At 42.5% G+C, this 16,354-nt stretch overlaps 1 protein-coding gene across 2 annotated transcripts; it reads left to right on the top strand.

Moving 5' to 3' along the window:
• Positions 1 to 1,258: 1,258 nt before the first annotated feature.
• Positions 1,259 to 16,085, top strand: sirt7 (sirtuin 7). 2 transcript variants are annotated; one of them, XM_062970529.1, is made up of 10 exons: positions 1,259 to 1,417; positions 3,460 to 3,597; positions 7,039 to 7,143; positions 10,060 to 10,130; positions 10,244 to 10,316; positions 11,191 to 11,289; positions 11,373 to 11,609; positions 12,031 to 12,111; positions 13,089 to 13,195; positions 13,531 to 16,085. In XM_062970529.1, the coding sequence occupies exons 1-10, from the start codon at positions 1,322 to 1,324 to the stop codon at positions 13,727 to 13,729; spliced, it is 1,206 nt and encodes a 401-aa protein (XP_062826599.1). In that variant the 5' UTR covers positions 1,259 to 1,321; the 3' UTR covers positions 13,730 to 16,085. The 2 variants fall into 2 exon arrangements, with proteins under 2 accessions (XP_062826599.1, XP_062826600.1); XM_062970530.1 differs by lacking the exons at positions 1,259 to 1,417; positions 3,460 to 3,597 and adding an exon at positions 5,862 to 6,002.
• The last annotated feature ends 269 nt before the right edge of the window (positions 16,086 to 16,354 follow it).

The following is a 16,354-nucleotide window of genomic DNA, read 5'->3' as shown; positions in this document are numbered from 1 at the left end:
GGTATTGAAGAAAGTGGTTTCGCTGTGCAGATTGCAGAGGAAGTCCTGCAGCCAGTTTGAGGTCTGAAAGGTGATAGCACAAACCACAGAGCACTGATGCACATTAAGAGCTTTCTTTTGCATTTTTTGGCGAGAGCTTATTGCCTGGCCACAGCAGTTTGAAGCTTGGATAAGCGAATATCTTGGATAATAAGGAGGGATTAAGGAAAAGCCTATTAAACATCAAATTAGGTTATGATTTACAAATTAAGCACCAAAACATCATGTTTTATAACAAATTTGACAGAAAAAGCAGTTCAATACGCAGTAATGCTATGTTGTAATTCCTGTATTTACGAATTTAGCACCAAAATATCACGATATATTGAAAACATTGACTACAAAAATGGCTTGGATAATCCAGAAACTTGTATAAGCGAGGCTTGGATAAGTGAGATTATACTGTATTATTATTATTATCCTCATTATTAAGGAGCTGTGGTGGTGCAATGGGTTTAACCCTTGCGCCAGTTGGACTGCTGACCTGAAGGTTGCCTGTTCAAATCTGCAAGACGGGGTGAGCTCCCGTCTGTCAGCTTTAGCTTCCGGGAACATGAGAGAAGCCTCCCAGCAGGATGGTAACACATCCAGGGGTCACCTGAGCAATGTCTTTGTAGACGGTCAAGTCTCACACCAGAAATGATTTGCAGTATGCTCTCATGACAGGCTCACCTTGAGCCCTCCATCTGAATAACCCTTTCCAGGTGGTGCATCTACACTGTAGAATTAATGCAGTTTGACACCCCTTTAACTGTCATTTTTCCATGCTATAGAATGCTGGGAGTTGTAGGTCTTTATCGGCCAGAGTGCAGGTGCCTCACCAAACTAAAACTCCCAGGATCGCCTAGCATGGAGCCATGGCAGTTAAAGTGAAGTCAAACTGCATTCATTCTACCGTGTAGACCAGGCATGGGCCAACTTGGGCCCTCCCTCCAGGTGTTTTGGACTTCAACTCCCACCATTCCTAACAGCCTCAGGCCCTCTCCTTTTCCCCCTCAGCTGCGAGCGCTGGCCACAGCACGTAGTATAAGATTGATTCAAAAGCCGCCGAAAGCCCCGCTGCCCGTGGGCGTCATAAAGAGAGAGAGGGGCTGGGCACTCTATTTCTCGGCAACTCTATGGTGAAAGGGCCATTAGAGAAGCAAAGCCGTTCGCTTTTTAGACCGGAAGTACCTATAAGGACTGAGCAAATACCACTCCAACAGCTCTGGGAGGCCGGAAGCGGAAGTAGCGGGAACAGCCGCCGAGGCCGGCTGGCTGGCACCCGGAAGCGCCCGAGTTGATGGCGGCTGGTCGGAGTTTGAGCCGCTCCGAACGGAAAGCGGCGGCTCGGGCCGAGTTCCTCCGGCAGGAAGAACAGCGGGAGCGGCGGAGACAGGTACAGCGGGGAGTGCCACCGAGGTACGAGGCCGGAGGGCACTGCGGTGGAAGATCCTTGCCTGGCGGAGGAGGAGCGGGCACACGCCCCCTTCCCCCGGCCTTAGAACTTCTCTTGAGGCAGAGCAGGCCTTGTGCCCAACTGCTTGTGGCTCTTCCCGTCGTGCCGTTTTGTGCTGTGTAAAGAAGGGCTTCTTTTCCCAATCCCGTATCTTCCGCCATTCGACTTCAGTGGACAGCTTTGGATTTCATTGTGATGGGAGAAGGGGGAGAGTCTCTTCTATTCTTGCTTTCTGACCACCCAACCGTTATAGTTCCCCTTGCTCTCTTAATGTTATAATCTTCGTTGTGTGCCTTCAGATAAATTCAAATTAATCACGATCCTGAGGTAGAGCTTGTTCAGAGCGGATTTGCCCTTGCTTTCCTCTGAGGCTGAGAGAGTGTGACTTGCCCGAGTTTTCCCAGGTCTCGTAGTGCCACAGGCTAGTTCTACACTGCGATATAATGGTTTGAATTGTATTATATGGTCAGTGTAGATCCATATATTGCATTTAAGTGCAGTTCAAACTGTTATGACTTGGCCACGGTGGTCCACGTTCATGTTACAGCTCGAATAGACTACTGCAATGCACTCTATGTGGGGCTGCCTCTGAAGACTGTCCGGAAGCTCCAAGTAGTCCAATGGGCGACAGCCAGATTTCTTACTGGAAAGGCAGACAGGGAGCATACAACCCCTCTGTTATGTCAGTTCCACTGGCTGCCAGTTTGCTACCGGGCTCAATTCAAAGTGCTGGCTTTGGCCTATAAGTCCCTAAATGATTCTAGTCCAACTTACCTGTCCAAACGTATCTCCTTTTATGAGCCAACTAGAGCCTTAAGGTCTGCTGGGGAGGCCCTGCTCTTGGTCCCACCCCCTTCGCATGTGTGACTGGTGGGGACGAGCGACAGGGCTTCTCAGTGGTGGTCCCTCAACTGTGGAACTCCCTCCCCAGTGACATCAGACTGGCCCCATCCCTCCTGGTGTTCAGGAAAAAGGGCTTTGTACATAGGTATTCAGGGAGTACGGTAATATGGAATTCAACCTTAATTTAGCAGTTTGAATAATGACTATGGGAAAAGCAAGAAGTATGGAAATCAAGACTCAGCACTTTGTATGTTTTATTGTATTTATATGTTTTAACTGTTTATAATTTGATATGATATGCTTATTGTTGTGTGTATGATGTGGCATTGAATTTTTGCCGTAGTTTGTAAGCCGCTCTGAGTCCCCTTCGGGGTGAGAAGAGTGGGGTATAAATATAGTAAATAAATAAATATATTGCATTTCAGTGCAATTCAAACTGTTATGTGGCACAGTAGAACAAGCCTTGGTCCATCACCGCACTTATAACTAGAACTAGTTCTTTAAAACCCTCTTGGTTTGTAAGCTCTGTTATCAAAGATTTCAGCATTGAGACTGGCTATTTCAGGACTTATAGCTAAGTATGCTTAGCAGCTAGGGTCATCCCTAAGGACTCCTTTATACAACAAGTCCTTGTTAGAGTACACCTACCTTTTAATACTTCATTAAATACTTCATTAATAGTAATTAAAACAAAAATGTGTATAGGTATTTGTAAGCAATTATATTCAGTGAGTTCTTGTTGGTGCATAATGAGACAGTCTTCTGATGGCTCAGAAATAAAGCCCACTAACGTATTCCCAAGCAAGTGTGTACATTGGGCCCTTGGTGTCCAGTTGTGTTTGGTCTCAAGATCCCTGTGGATACCAAAATCCATGGATGCTTAAGTCTCATCATATGCAAAATGGCATTACTTACGTTAAATGGTGAACAACTCAAAATGAGTTGTAAGTGTTCTTGCCTAACCCTCAAATATTTTCAAGCAACAGTTGGTTGAATCCATGGATGTCAAGGGCAGACTGTATAGAATATCAGTTTCAGACTAACTACACACTCTACCCAGGATTTGTTGAGATAGTTCCACTCGTGGGATGGCTTCTAATGAAAATATTTAGATACTTTTATCTTTTGTTTAATCATAGGTGTCACAAATTCTCCACAAGCCAGCTGCAGAGCGGAGTTCTGAAGAGACTCTCTTTCTATCTGAGTGTCAAGAGATCGTACGGGATCTGGAGCGACTTCGCAAGAAACGTGAGCGACTGCAACACCGGCTGGAGGAAGTATGTATCCTCTTACTTTACTACTAAAGTGTTAGGTGCTCTATGTGCTTAATATCTGAACCACTTACCACATCTTAAATGATGTGGCTGTGGTCCATAGAAGAGGAGAAGGAATGAGTTGCTTACTTGTATAGAATCATAGAATAGTAGAGTTGGAATAGACCTCATGGGCCATCCAGTCCAACCCCCTGCCAAGAAGCAGGAAATCGCATTCAAAGCACCCCCGACAGATGGCCATCCAGCTTCTGCTTAAAAGCCTCCAAAGAAGGAGCCTCCACCACAGTCCACTGCTGAATAGCTCTCACAGTGAGGAAGTTCTTCCTGATGTTCAGGTGGAAATTCCTTTCCTGTATTTTGAAGCCATTGTTCCGCATCCTAGTCTGCAGGGCAGCAGAAAACAAGCTTGCTCCCTCCTCCCTATGACTTCCCTTCACATATTTGTACATGGCTATCATGTCTCCTCTCAGCCTTCTCTTCTGCAGGCTAAACATGCCCAGCTCTTTAAGCCGCTCCTCATAGGGCTTGTTCTCCAGACCCTTAATCATTTCAGTCGCCCTCCTCTGGACGCTTTCCAGCTTGTCAACATCTCCCTTCAACTGCGGTGCCCAAAATTGGACACAGTATTCCAGGTGTGGTCTGACCAAGGCAGAATAGAGGGGGGGCATGACTTCCCTGGATCTAGATGCTATTCCCCTATTGATGCAGGCCAGAATCCCGTTGGCTTTTTTAGCTGCCGCATCACATTGTTGGCTCATGTTTAACTTGTTGTCCACAAGGACTCCAAGATCTTTTTCACATGTACTGCTGTCTAGCCAGGCATCCCCCATTCTGTATCTTTGCATTCCATTTTTTCTGCCGAAGTGAAGTATCTTGCATTTGTCCCTGTTGAACTTCATTTTGTTAGTTTCGGCCCATCTCTCTAGTCTGTCAAGATCATTTTGAATTCTGCTCCTGTCTTCTGGAGTGTTAGCTATCCCTCCCAGTTTGGTGTCGTCTGCAAACTTGATGATCGTGCCTTCTAACCCTTCATCTAAGTCGTTAATAAAGATGTTGAACAGAACCGGGCCCAGGACGGAGCCCTGCGGCACTCCACTTGTATGTGTTTCTTCGAGTGGTGATCTGTGAAATTTGCACATCTGGGTTTATCCGCGCATGTGTGGTGTAATTCAGAACCTTCTAGATCTCTAAAATGAAACATTTTGGCTGTAGCTCTGCCTACTCTTCCCATAGCAGTGGGCAGGGCTGAGCCTCAGTTCCCAGCTACTAGACCGGCAGCTAAGGAGAAAAGGCATGATAACAGCAGAGAGGATGGACAGAGATGTTCGAATTTCACAGATCACCACTTGAAGAAAAACAGTTACAAATAAGCAACTCATTTTTCTTCGTGGTGTCTGTGAAATTGCACATATGGGTGACTGGCAAGCTACTCACTTAGGAGGGCAGGATCATGCCAGTGAAGACAGAAGTACACTTCTGCTAAAGGCAGCTTCCTTTCTGGGTAAGGCATCTAGTTTGTAATGGCTGGCAAACATGAGTGGAGTGGACCACATTGCTGCCCAGCAGATGTGCTATCGATGGATTCCATGCAAGAAGGCCTGCGATGCAGCCATCACCCTGACCAAGTGAGTCTTGACTTGCTATGGTTGACAGCCAGTGAGTAGATAAGCAGGAAAATCGTTGCCGTGATCCAAGAGGAAAGATATTGCGAGGTGACTTGTTGGCTCACAGAATCACTGCAATACTTGAAAAATAATCTTGGTGATTTTCTGTGTGGTGATGTCCTATGGACATAGAAACCCAGCAGTCTCCTCATGTCCAGGGAATGAAGGGCCACTTCCAAGGCCGAAGAGAGATTTTGAAAGAACACTGGCAGGATGATGTCTTGGCACATATAGAAGCGAAAGACCACTTTTGATCAGAAGGTAACATCCGTGCAACGCACGCAGTTCGCAAGCACATCTAGCTGAAGTAATTGTGACCAGGAACACTGTCTTCCATGAAAGGAAGGTTAGCTTGAATGGTGACCTGGAGAGCTGGGATAGAACCAGTTCCAGTTTCCATGCCAGGAGTGGGGTGTGTGACTGGTGGATGTATATTCTTGTAACACTTGAGGAAGAGCTGAATAGGGGGATCCAGAAAACAGGAAATTTTTCTGGCTTTCGTGCAGTACCAGGAAATTGCTGCAAGGTAGCATGTAAGGGAGGAGAGAGAGAATCCTCTTGCTAACAGATGAAATAAGAAGTCTAAGACAGTGTTGGAGCAGTGATGGGGTCAAGACCTTGCTGGCTGAGAAAGGAAACAAAATTTGACCACTTATAGGTGTATGATTTCGTCTTTAGCTCCTGGCCTGGAGGCGCGTTAGACTTTTTGGCCTTCTACGAACCTCCTTCATGCAGCGGGCTCTGGTGAGTGCTCCCACAGTCCCCGGTAGACCTGGCAGGGTCTTCCTGCTGCCCCTGCTCCTCTGGAGGCTTGGAGGAGGAGAAATGGCCTGTGTCTTGGGCCTGCGTCTCGGGCCAGCGAGCCCTCTGTAAAGGAACGCCTGCATGCGTGTCTCCCTATGCCGCCGTGTCTGGCAGATGGCACAGGCCTGGGTGACATGGCCCTCCCCCAGGCAAAATAAGCACTTGATGTGGCCATCCACTTCGGAGAAGTTGGTCCCACAAGCAGAGCAAATTTTAAAGAGAGGGGCAGAGGCCATAATGGCATCTAGCCTGTTTGTGTCTGGTCTTGAGTCATAGGGTGGAGAAGCGCACGGTAAATCCGCTCATAGAATCATAGAGTTGGAAAAGACCTCATGAGCCATCCAGTCCAAACCCCTGCCAAAAAGCAGGAAAATCGCATTCAAAGCAGTCCAAGGTCGAGGGAGGGAGAAAGCCAGTGAGTCTGTTAAGAGTCCGAGTCAAAAACTTAGGAAAGACAACAAGTAGCAAAGTACAGAGAGAAAAGGTTTCTAGCTGCAGTCAGCAGCGTAAAAAAGGAACTGAGGCTCAGCCTCAGGGAGAGTGGGTGGAGCTACAACCAAATTCTTTCATTTTAGTGATCTGGAAGGTTCCGGACTGCACTGTGCATGCGCTGATAACCCCATTTATATAATTTTACAGACACCACGAAGAAGAATCAAGTTGTGAAGCATGTTGCTATGATCGGGTGTTCATATGCTTGAAAGCATTCTATAGAAATACCCAAATCAGTACATTCATTGTTCCTTATTCTTGCATTTTCTTTCCCCCTTCACTGGTTTGAAATTATTCACTTTCCCTGTTCCTACTGTTCTGTGTTTCCTCACAAAATTTTCAGGGCAGGGACAAAAGAAAAGAGTGGTGAAATGATAAATGGATATAGATGAGTTTTTGTCAGGTGAGGAAGTGGTCATAATGATATGGGATGCAACTGAAATCTGATACTTTTGGGGAAAAACTCAAATTCTTTTTCTTCTAGGTTTGTGATGAACCTGAAGAGTTGAAAAGAAAAGTCAGCAAGCTCTCCCAAGTTGTGCGTGGAGCTAAACATCTCATTGTATATACAGGAGCAGGCATCAGTACAGTAAGATTATGTTAATTGTTTTGCTAAGATTGTCTCAGACAAAATAATAGAAAATGAATTTTAAAAACTAGGCTGTCCATTGTCATTGTTATGTATGGTTCTCTCACCAACAAATAAGGACAACTTGCAATACAAGTTACAACATCTCTAAAAGCTCTGTTAAATTATTTTCTGGTTACTGTGGCGTACTATGATAGCTTGCCTTTTATTATGCAATGTAGCATGTGAATACCCTTTGAAAGGGATTAAGATAAAGAGATTGTGTTAGAATTGTTTCAGGTGGCCATTATTGGATGACATTCTAAATCATTGTAATGGAAATGAAAGTTGGGAGTGTCACATTGGGCCTATCTACACTGACCTACAAAGTGGACCCGATCTGGTGTCTGAGACACCGGGTTGGGACCACTTGGTGATCTGCTAGGAACTCCCTGAACTACCCTGGAGGTGACGGAGTCCTGATTACCCAACATCGAACATGGTTCAGTACCGCTGGGCAGCCACTCTGCTGGACCTTAGCCACAACATCCCAGCTGCCTCAGTCTTTGGAGTGTTTTGCCTGATGTCAGCCAGAAGTGCTCATTAAAGTGGCTGTGAAGTGGAGGGGGAACCCCCCCCCCCACCTACTCAGTCGATTGATGGCAGCCAGACCACCTACAGCAGGGCTTCTGAAACTTTTTTCTTTATAAAAATCCAACATTTACTGATAAAAAAAATAAGTACCGTATATACTCGAGTATACGTCGACCCGAATATAAGCCGAGGCACCTAATTTTACCACAAAAAAACTGGGAAAACATTGACTCCAGTATAAACCAAAGGTGGTAGATTTCAGAAATAAAAATAGATACAGTAGAGTCTCACTTATCCAGGACTCACTAATCCAACGTTCTGGATTATCCAACGCATTTTTGTAGTTGGTGTTTTCAATAAATCGTGATATTTTGGTGCTAAATTTGTAAATACAGTAATTACTACATAGCATTATTTTGTACTGAATTACTTTTTCTGTCAAATTTGTTGTATAACATGATGTTTGGGTGCTTAATTTGTAAAATCATAACCTAATTTGATGTTTAATAGGCTGTTCCTTAATCCCTCCTTATTATCCAACATATTTGCTTATCCAACGTTCTGCCGGCCCGTTTATGTTGGATAAGTGAGACTCTACTGTACCACTAAAATTACATTAATTGAGGCATCAGTAAATTAAATGTTTTTGAATACAGTAGAGTCTCACTTATCCAACGTTCTGGATTATCCAACGCATTTTTGTAGTCAATGTTTTCAATACATCGTGATATTTTGGTGCTAAATTCGTAAATACAGTAATTACTGCATAGCATTACTGCATATTGAACTACCTTTTCTGTCAAATTTGTTGTATAACATGATGTTTTGGTGCTTAATTTGTAAAATCATAACCTAATTTGATGTTTAATAGGCTTTTCCTTAATCCCTCCTTATTATCCAACATATTCGCTTATCCAACATTCTGCCAGCCCTTTTATGTTGGATAAGTGAGACTCTACTGTACTTACATAAAGCTCAAATTTAAGATAAGACTGTCTAACACTGATCAAATTATTATTCTCATCTTCTTCAATGTAAATGTGCTTATGTATCCTTTTAATAATAATAGAGTAAAATAATACATATAATAATAATAAATACAGGAAAATAATACATGTAATAATAGAGTAAAATAATAAATGCAATAATAATAATAATAATAATAATAATAATAATAATAATAATAATAATAAGATCAGAGTGAAATAATAAATGTAATAATAATAATAATAATAATAGAGTAAAATAAATGTAATCGCAACAATAGCGAAAAATAATAAATGTAATAATACCAATAATAATAGAGAAAAATAATAAATGTACCATATATTCTCGATATAAGCTGACCTAAATATAAGCCAACCAGGACCCTCACCCGAGTATAAGCCAAGGGGGGCTTTTTCAGTCTTTAAAAAAGGGCTGAAAAACTAGGCTTATACTCAAGTATATACAGTATTTGCAAGGCTTACTAAACAGGCTGATGTTCCCTTTTTATGAAGTACAATTAAAGCATTTTCTGTAGAGTCCACTGTAAACATTGTATGTTGTTGCTGACACTAGGTGGTGTTCAGACACCTTTTGCTGTTGCCAATTTTTTTGTGACCTCAACACTGAGTTGAAGGGATACCATTTGGGGTTGGGACCCACATTTAAGAAGCAGTGGCCTACAGAAAGATAAGGGTGACAGCCACATCATAGAGGGAGGTGTCCAGAGAGGACTGCCATCCCACATCATTTGGCCACCTGAGCCTGGGAAGGATTGTGTGAATCTTAGTCCAAAGGGAGAGAATTTTACCCACTACCTTGCATGTTGGAAAGATTTCATGCTTGATTCCTCCTTTTAGCTCCATGTGCTTGAGAAAAAAGGAGCTAGTTATCAGACATGCCCTTAGCAAAGCTGCTCTGACAGTAGGAGTTGTAGAACTGGCTGTGTCTTCTTTTTCTGAAATACTGTGCAGCTAATCTGTCAGATCTGTGTGGGAGGTAGAAGAGTAAGACTTGCCACATGAACACCACATGTTCTTGGCCGTGGGTCAAGAATGCTAAGAAAAACTTGAGACTAGTGATTCTTCTAATAGAGGAAAAGCCTAAGGGCATTTGTTGTTCAGGACTTAGCTTAGCATGAATGTGATTGTGGATGCTTGGACAACAAATGGCTTTGATTTCCTGCAGGTAGTGGTAGAATTTGTATAGAAGGGGAACATCCAAGTAGGGCCTATGGAGTTGGCCAAGTTTATAGAAAGTGATAGGCAGAACTACTTGTGAATTTGGGCAAGGCTGTTAATTCCTGAAGTGTCCACCCAGTTGGGTAAATTTTCTCTCTCTTGTGACTTCTGGCAATAGGCAGCATCAATTCCTGACTACAGAGGCCCAAATGGGGTGTGGACTATGCTTAAAAAAGGAAGGAGTATCAGGTAACCAGTTCATCTTATTTCCTTGTGACTTGGGAATTTTGTGGGGAGACTGTTCCAGCTTGAGAGGCTACACTGCAAACATGAAGTTTATTTATATTATTTCTACTTACCAGGGCTACAGATCTGAGTGAGGCAGAGCCTACACTCACCCACATGAGCATTGCCTGTTTGCACAAACACAAACTGGTAAGGCTTTTTGTTCTGCACTTCTGGGATAAAAGGAGACAAAAGTTGCAAAGGAGAGGGCAGGGCATTGTTGAGGTAGTGTGAAAGACATTTTGTGTTTGGAGATTTCTCCATGGAGGAAGAGGTACTGTGTACATGATTTTTTTCTCCCTGACAATTATTCTTACACTAAATTGCCAGGAAAAGTGAAGCAGGTTATATAGATTTTAAATTGGCAAGAAAGCAAAATATATTTGTTCTGTTGATGCAGTTTGAAGTAATTTTGAAAATAAACTTACCCATTAAGTCTCTCTTCAAAGGAGGTTGTAGGTTGATATTATGCTCTGTAAATAGTTCTATTTGTCAAGAAATACGACCAGAAATTAATGAAGAACTAACTAGAAGTTTGTTGAATGCTGTAAGTAAAGGTATCTATAGGTGATCCCTCTGAATATGATTGTCTTCAAAGGGTAGTGTCCTGGTGGTGGGTGTGTAAGAGGCTGTGGAGACCTTTTTTGATCCACATGGTCTTTCATAGTGAGGACATAGGTTTCCAGTCACAACAAAGGTTTGCTTGATCTTCTTCTTGGCACAGTTCTTCCTTTCGCCCTCTATTTGTGCCTCCTCAAAATCCGTATCACTGTTGGTAAGTGTATAGGTCAAATTGATATGATATGTTATTTCTCGACATAGTTGTTTGGCTAGAACTCAGAGACAGTAATCAGCCATCTAGAGCTAGCATCAAAGTGCAGTTTTGGTAGAAGCAAAACAGGAAGAAAAGGGAGGAATTTTATTTATATAATATGAGAACTTTCCAGGTCATTATCTTGAGTATTGCTAAAAAGAATGAGGAAATTCTATGTTTTACTTTCCAGGATGCTTTTTTCCATTTCAGGTGAAGCATGTAGTGTCACAAAATTGTGATGGTCTCCACTTGCGCAGTGGGCTCCCACGGGAAGCCCTGTCCGAGCTCCATGGAAACATGTACATGGAGGTGAGCATTTGCTGAAAGCCAGGCTTAGGGCAACATGAAATCCAAAGAGTGCTAACAGCCTTTGTGCTTGCATTCAAATCTAGGTTTGCACATCCTGTACACCCAACCGTGAATACGTGCGAGTGTTTGATGTGACGGAGCGCACAGCTTTACATAGGCACCATACTGGCAGAGTATGCCACAAATGTGGGGAACAATTAAGAGATACCATTGTACACTTTGGAGAGAAGGGAATCTTGCAGCAGCCCTTGAACTGGAAGGCAGCCACAGAAGCTGCAAGCAAAGCTGATGTGATCCTTTGTTTGGGGTCTAGCCTGAAGGTAAAGTGAGAAATATTTTTTTCAATAGATAAAATTTGCACTGTTTTTTGGTGAAATTATGCCATCAGTCTTTCAAAACAGGCATTCTTGCAACACACACAGCTTCTCAGTACATTGTTTTCTTTTGTGTAAACTTTGCTGTGTTTCCTAACACCGTATTAATCAAAAAACAGATAAGTATTTCCTAACAGATAAGTATTTCATAATTTGCTAAGGTGGGTATGGTAATTGTGACATTGATAGTTTCGGAGTTCTGGTTATTTGCAAATTATATATCTTAGCAAGCACAGATTCTTTAATACATAAAATCTACTGAGGGCTGAATTTACACAAAATCACTTGTTTTTAGATGTTTGAAATTAAAGCATGTTAACATCCCTATTTTGGACCTATTTTAGTGGTATTACCTTTCTTCTGGCAGGTTTTGAAAAAGTACCCTCACTTGTGGTGCATGAACAAGCCACCCAGACACCGCCCTAAGCTCTACATTGTAAATCTCCAGGTGGGTATAAGCTGTCATTTATGAACAGAACAGTTTACTTTGGCATGCAGTATAGGTGAATGTGATATCTTCAATTACTTTCATGTGTTTATGAGATCATAAGGGAGTGTTGGAAGAATGTATGCAGAAGGTCATGGGCCCAGGTGTATCCAGTGAGAAGAAATGGATTTTGGCTTGAGGGTTAAAAAAGAGTATTCTGCTTTTAAACTTTGGAAATACGTTGTCACTTGAAGTAGGCAGTACTGGGGTATATCATTCGGAGGTCTAGTCAGCTTTATATTACTGTGACGTCTTTTTGATACTTCTGGATTTAGAAAGTGGGCAGGAATTACTACTGTGTTGCATGTTCATTCTATAGTTTGCAAATAGCTGCCTTTTTCTATTGATTCTTTAAATGCTGTATGTATATTTCTCTCTAGATTAGCTTTTTCATTCTTCCTCACTGAGAATAGGAAAATAAACAGAGCTGCTGTTTACCCTTTCTTTTTAAGAGGCTTAGTGAACACATATTGTATCACAATTTATCACTGGTTGTCTTGTGGCATGCTATGTCATTGAGTTAAAAATAACATGTTTTCTTTAATAAATAATGATTAAAGAAAGAAAATTATGCAGATCAGACCTGAAAGTCTACTTGGCCCAGTATTCTGTTCACCTAGTAACCAATCAGATGTTATGGGAAGACTGAAAGCTGGACATGATTTAAAGAGCACTTCCAGATTGTCTTCCTTTGCAACTGGTATGTAGAGAATATTGCTTTTGACTGTGGAGGAAATATGTATAGCCATAAGCATTAATCGTTGGTTCCCCAATCTTCCATGGATTAGATGACAAATAACAAAGTACTATCTTTTCTGCAAGGCATAAATGTGCTACTAGTATTCCTGCAGTGGAAAACTCCTGTACAGCCTAAATTGTATCAATATGATGTTGTGGGACTATTCATTTAATACATTGCATTGCAATTCTTTCTGCAGTGGACACCAAAGGATGACTTAGCTGCTCTGAAACTTCATGGGAAATGTGATGATGTGATGAAGTTGCTGATGGAAGAACTAGAACTTCCCATCCCTTCATATGACAGGTCAACAAAAATATGTTTTTCTATTGTTGCTACATGTAGGTTTTTAATTTTCCTCTTTAGCAATTAAGCCTTCCTTTGCTTGCACAATATCTTATTCATCTTGTAATTAAAGCTAACTCTTATGGTGGCAGAGCTCAATTACAGTTTATCTGAAGGTTGGAAAACGCACATCAGCCTAGCCTTTTATTACAGTCAGGGTATTGATATCAGTGCTGCGTTTTACATTTAAATATTCTGTATGGCTGAGCTGTTCTTGACAAGGACTCAGGGTAAGGAGTATGTAGTCTCCAGCAGTGTTGCAAATTAACATAACCTAATCTTGAATTGCCCTGTAGGTCAAAGGATCCCATATTCTCCTTGGCTGTCCCTCTGCGATCTGAAGAAGAAAACAGCCATAGCCGGAAGCCTGTGGCCCTAGCAGCAAGCGTCCATGAAGCACCACTGGGAGAGCAGCAGGTGCCTGCCAACCCACTCTCGGGAGGCTGGTTTGGCAGAGGCTGTGCAAAAGGCACCAAAAGGAAAAAACTGTCTTGATCATGGACACTTTTTTTAACCTCGGGGACCAACTGAAGTTGCTAAAATCAGGACAGGAAATGACATCTGCATTGAAATTGGCCAGAATTGCTAGGCTAACTGGAAAAAACCACAGCTGCTATTTTCATAGAGGTTTTATATAATTAGCCTTTAAACAAACAGAGGCCAAAGCTTAGTTTGGGTTCTGCTTTCTGATTGATAGGCTGGCATTTGATACTCAGGGCTGCCAATTAATAATAATTATTAAAAAATATAGAGCAATAAAATGGTTGTGTGCTTTCTTCCTCCCCCAAATACATCCATGTTGTTTTGAAGTTAAAGTACTGCGAGTATCCCTCATAATCCCATTCTTTGCATTTATTATGGAATTCATGATGCATCTAAGCAGAAGTCTGTTCCTAAACTGAAGCTTGAAATGGTAGATCTGTGAGGGTTTTCCTTGTTGACACAAAGGGTAACGTAATGCTAAGATAATGGGGTGGAAATAACAGTAGGGATTATGGTACTCTGTTGACACAGGTGTTTCACGCTACCATTTTGAGGTCAGCACATTGCCTTATCAGATAAGCAACCTGCTCAGATAACATGCTTCGCCTAGTTGTTTAAAAATATTTTACTAAAAGTTATGAATACTTAACCTGCGATTCCAAAATCCTTCAAAATTGTCCAAAAGGGTGACTGACATGACTCCTTTACTGATAGTTCGGAGTACACAAATGCTGTTTCATGCACAGCATATTTATAAAATGACTTTCAGACAATGTGTGAATAGTGTGTATGAGAGATCAATAATTTTGGATTGGGACTTGGGTTTCATAGCCAGGAAATTTCATAAGGCACATACAGGCAAATAGAGTATTTTGGCTATGGGATAGTCAACCTGTAGCATTGTAAATATTTATTTTGAACTAGCTATGCCCGGCCATGCTTTGCTGTGGCTTATGGGAATCCTTTGTTGACCAAGTGGAATAGCAGTGAATAGCCTTGCAGCCTCAAAGCCTGGCCATTTTCTTCTTATGGGAATCCTTGTTTGGTGAGCTGGAATACAGTCAAATTGGCTTGCCACTTGGAAGGCTGTGTTCTAGGGGAATGGTTTTCTGGCTGCTAGAATTGGAATGAATAGCCTCGCTACTTCAAAGCCTGGCTGCTTGCTACCTAGCGGAATCTTTGGTTGGTCAGCTTCAATAGTACAGAGTAGTATCGCTGCTTCAAAGCCTGGCCACCTTCTACCAAGGTTAATCGTTTGTTGGTCTGGTTGAATTGCAATGAATAGCCTTGCAGCTTCAATGCCTGGCTACGTTATGCCTAGGGGAATCCTTGTTTGGTGAGCTGGAATAGCACGCTCAATCAAAGCTGCTTTGAAGCCTGGCTACTTCCTTTGTAGGGGAATCTTTGTTTGGCCAGCTTGAATTGCATTGAATACTCTTGCAGCTTAAAAGCCTGGCCGCTTTCTATATAGGGCATCCTTGCTAAGCCAGTGTGATGACTCATGGGCCATGTAGTCCCGTTCCTAGCGCTGTTGTGACAGATGAAGAGGAAAACTTGGGTTTTCCACCATTTCAGCCAGAATTGGAACTTTCCCAGCCTGAATTGGAGCCCTTGCACCTGCAAGAGGTTTGCCTTCCAGAAATCTGCCAAACAAGCCCTGAGTCAGAATCTCCCCCATTTTCTCGCCGTAGTTATTATCAACAACAAAAAGGAGTTCAGCAGGCTAATCGCAGAAGCCTGAGAATCGCAGCCAGGCATTCAGCTGATTAAGACTGCTTCCATGAGAAATTCTAGGGAGTCATGCATCTGGACACAGAGATTGACTTTCGGTTCTGATTCCCCAGAGAAGTGTTCTTTGGTGGGAAAACGAGACCCTATTTAGGTTCCTTGCCCCGAAGGAATCTTGCGGAGTCAATTCGTCAGCAACTGGAGTAGATTGTGTGTGGACAGCGCTACTCCCGTTTCCAAGCCTTTGTTCCTGTTTCCAAGCCTTCGTTCACGTTTCCAACCTTGCCTTGCTTCCCGGACCTTGCCTTGCTTCCCGGACCTTGCCAAGTATTTACCACGGATCTTGTCCTTCTTCCTCGTTCCTTGTTGCCTTGTATCAAGCCTTGTGTTCCAAGAATCAAGATTACTTCCTAGCATCACATCAAGTTCCTTGGATTAAGAACCTTGTCATCTCCCCTCACTTTGCTTGGCAAAGTGGGTGTTTCGGTTATTGGATTACAACTTTGGACCTTAATATTTCATATTGGACATTGTTTCTTTGGACTAACTTTGACCTTTCCTGAAAGGTCTACTTCTGAACTATTTCCTACACTTGCTTTTATTAACTTTATATATTTCTTTAATAAAGATATTAGATAGATTCTGGCCTCTGTGTTTGGTTATTGGTGCTCTGCAGCCTGGGTCGTGACAGCCAGGTTGAATGAGATGGAGAAGCCTCATGGCTTCAAAACCTGGGGGTTTTGTACCTAGGGGAAATCGTGGTTGGCCAGGATGAACAGCACTGAATAGCCTTGCTGCTTGCAAGCCTGGCCGCTTTCTACCTTGCGGAATCCTTGGTTGCCCAGGTTGAATAGCAATTAATAGTCTTGGTGCGGCAGGTACGAATGCTGCAATTAGCCACCTTGATTA

Source organism: Anolis carolinensis, chromosome 2 (genome assembly GCF_035594765.1).
Source record: "Anolis carolinensis isolate JA03-04 chromosome 2, rAnoCar3.1.pri, whole genome shotgun sequence".
NCBI classification, from domain to species: domain Eukaryota; kingdom Metazoa; phylum Chordata; class Lepidosauria; order Squamata; family Dactyloidae; genus Anolis; species Anolis carolinensis.
The sequence above is the reverse complement of the archived record's forward strand: the minus strand, read 5'-3'. Positions and strand labels throughout refer to the sequence as shown.

Coding starts and splice junctions, on each gene's coding strand:
- sirt7 (XM_062970529.1), top strand. CDS start 1,322: ATGGCGGCTGGTCGGAGTTTGAGCCGCTCCGAACGGAAAGCGGCGGCT. Junction 7,144..10,059: donor CAGGAGCAGGCATCAGTACA/GTAAGATTATGT, acceptor TTCTGGCAATAG/GCAGCATCAATTCCTGACTA. Junction 10,317..11,190: donor GTTTGCACAAACACAAACTG/GTAAGGCTTTTT, acceptor TTTCCATTTCAG/GTGAAGCATGTAGTGTCACA.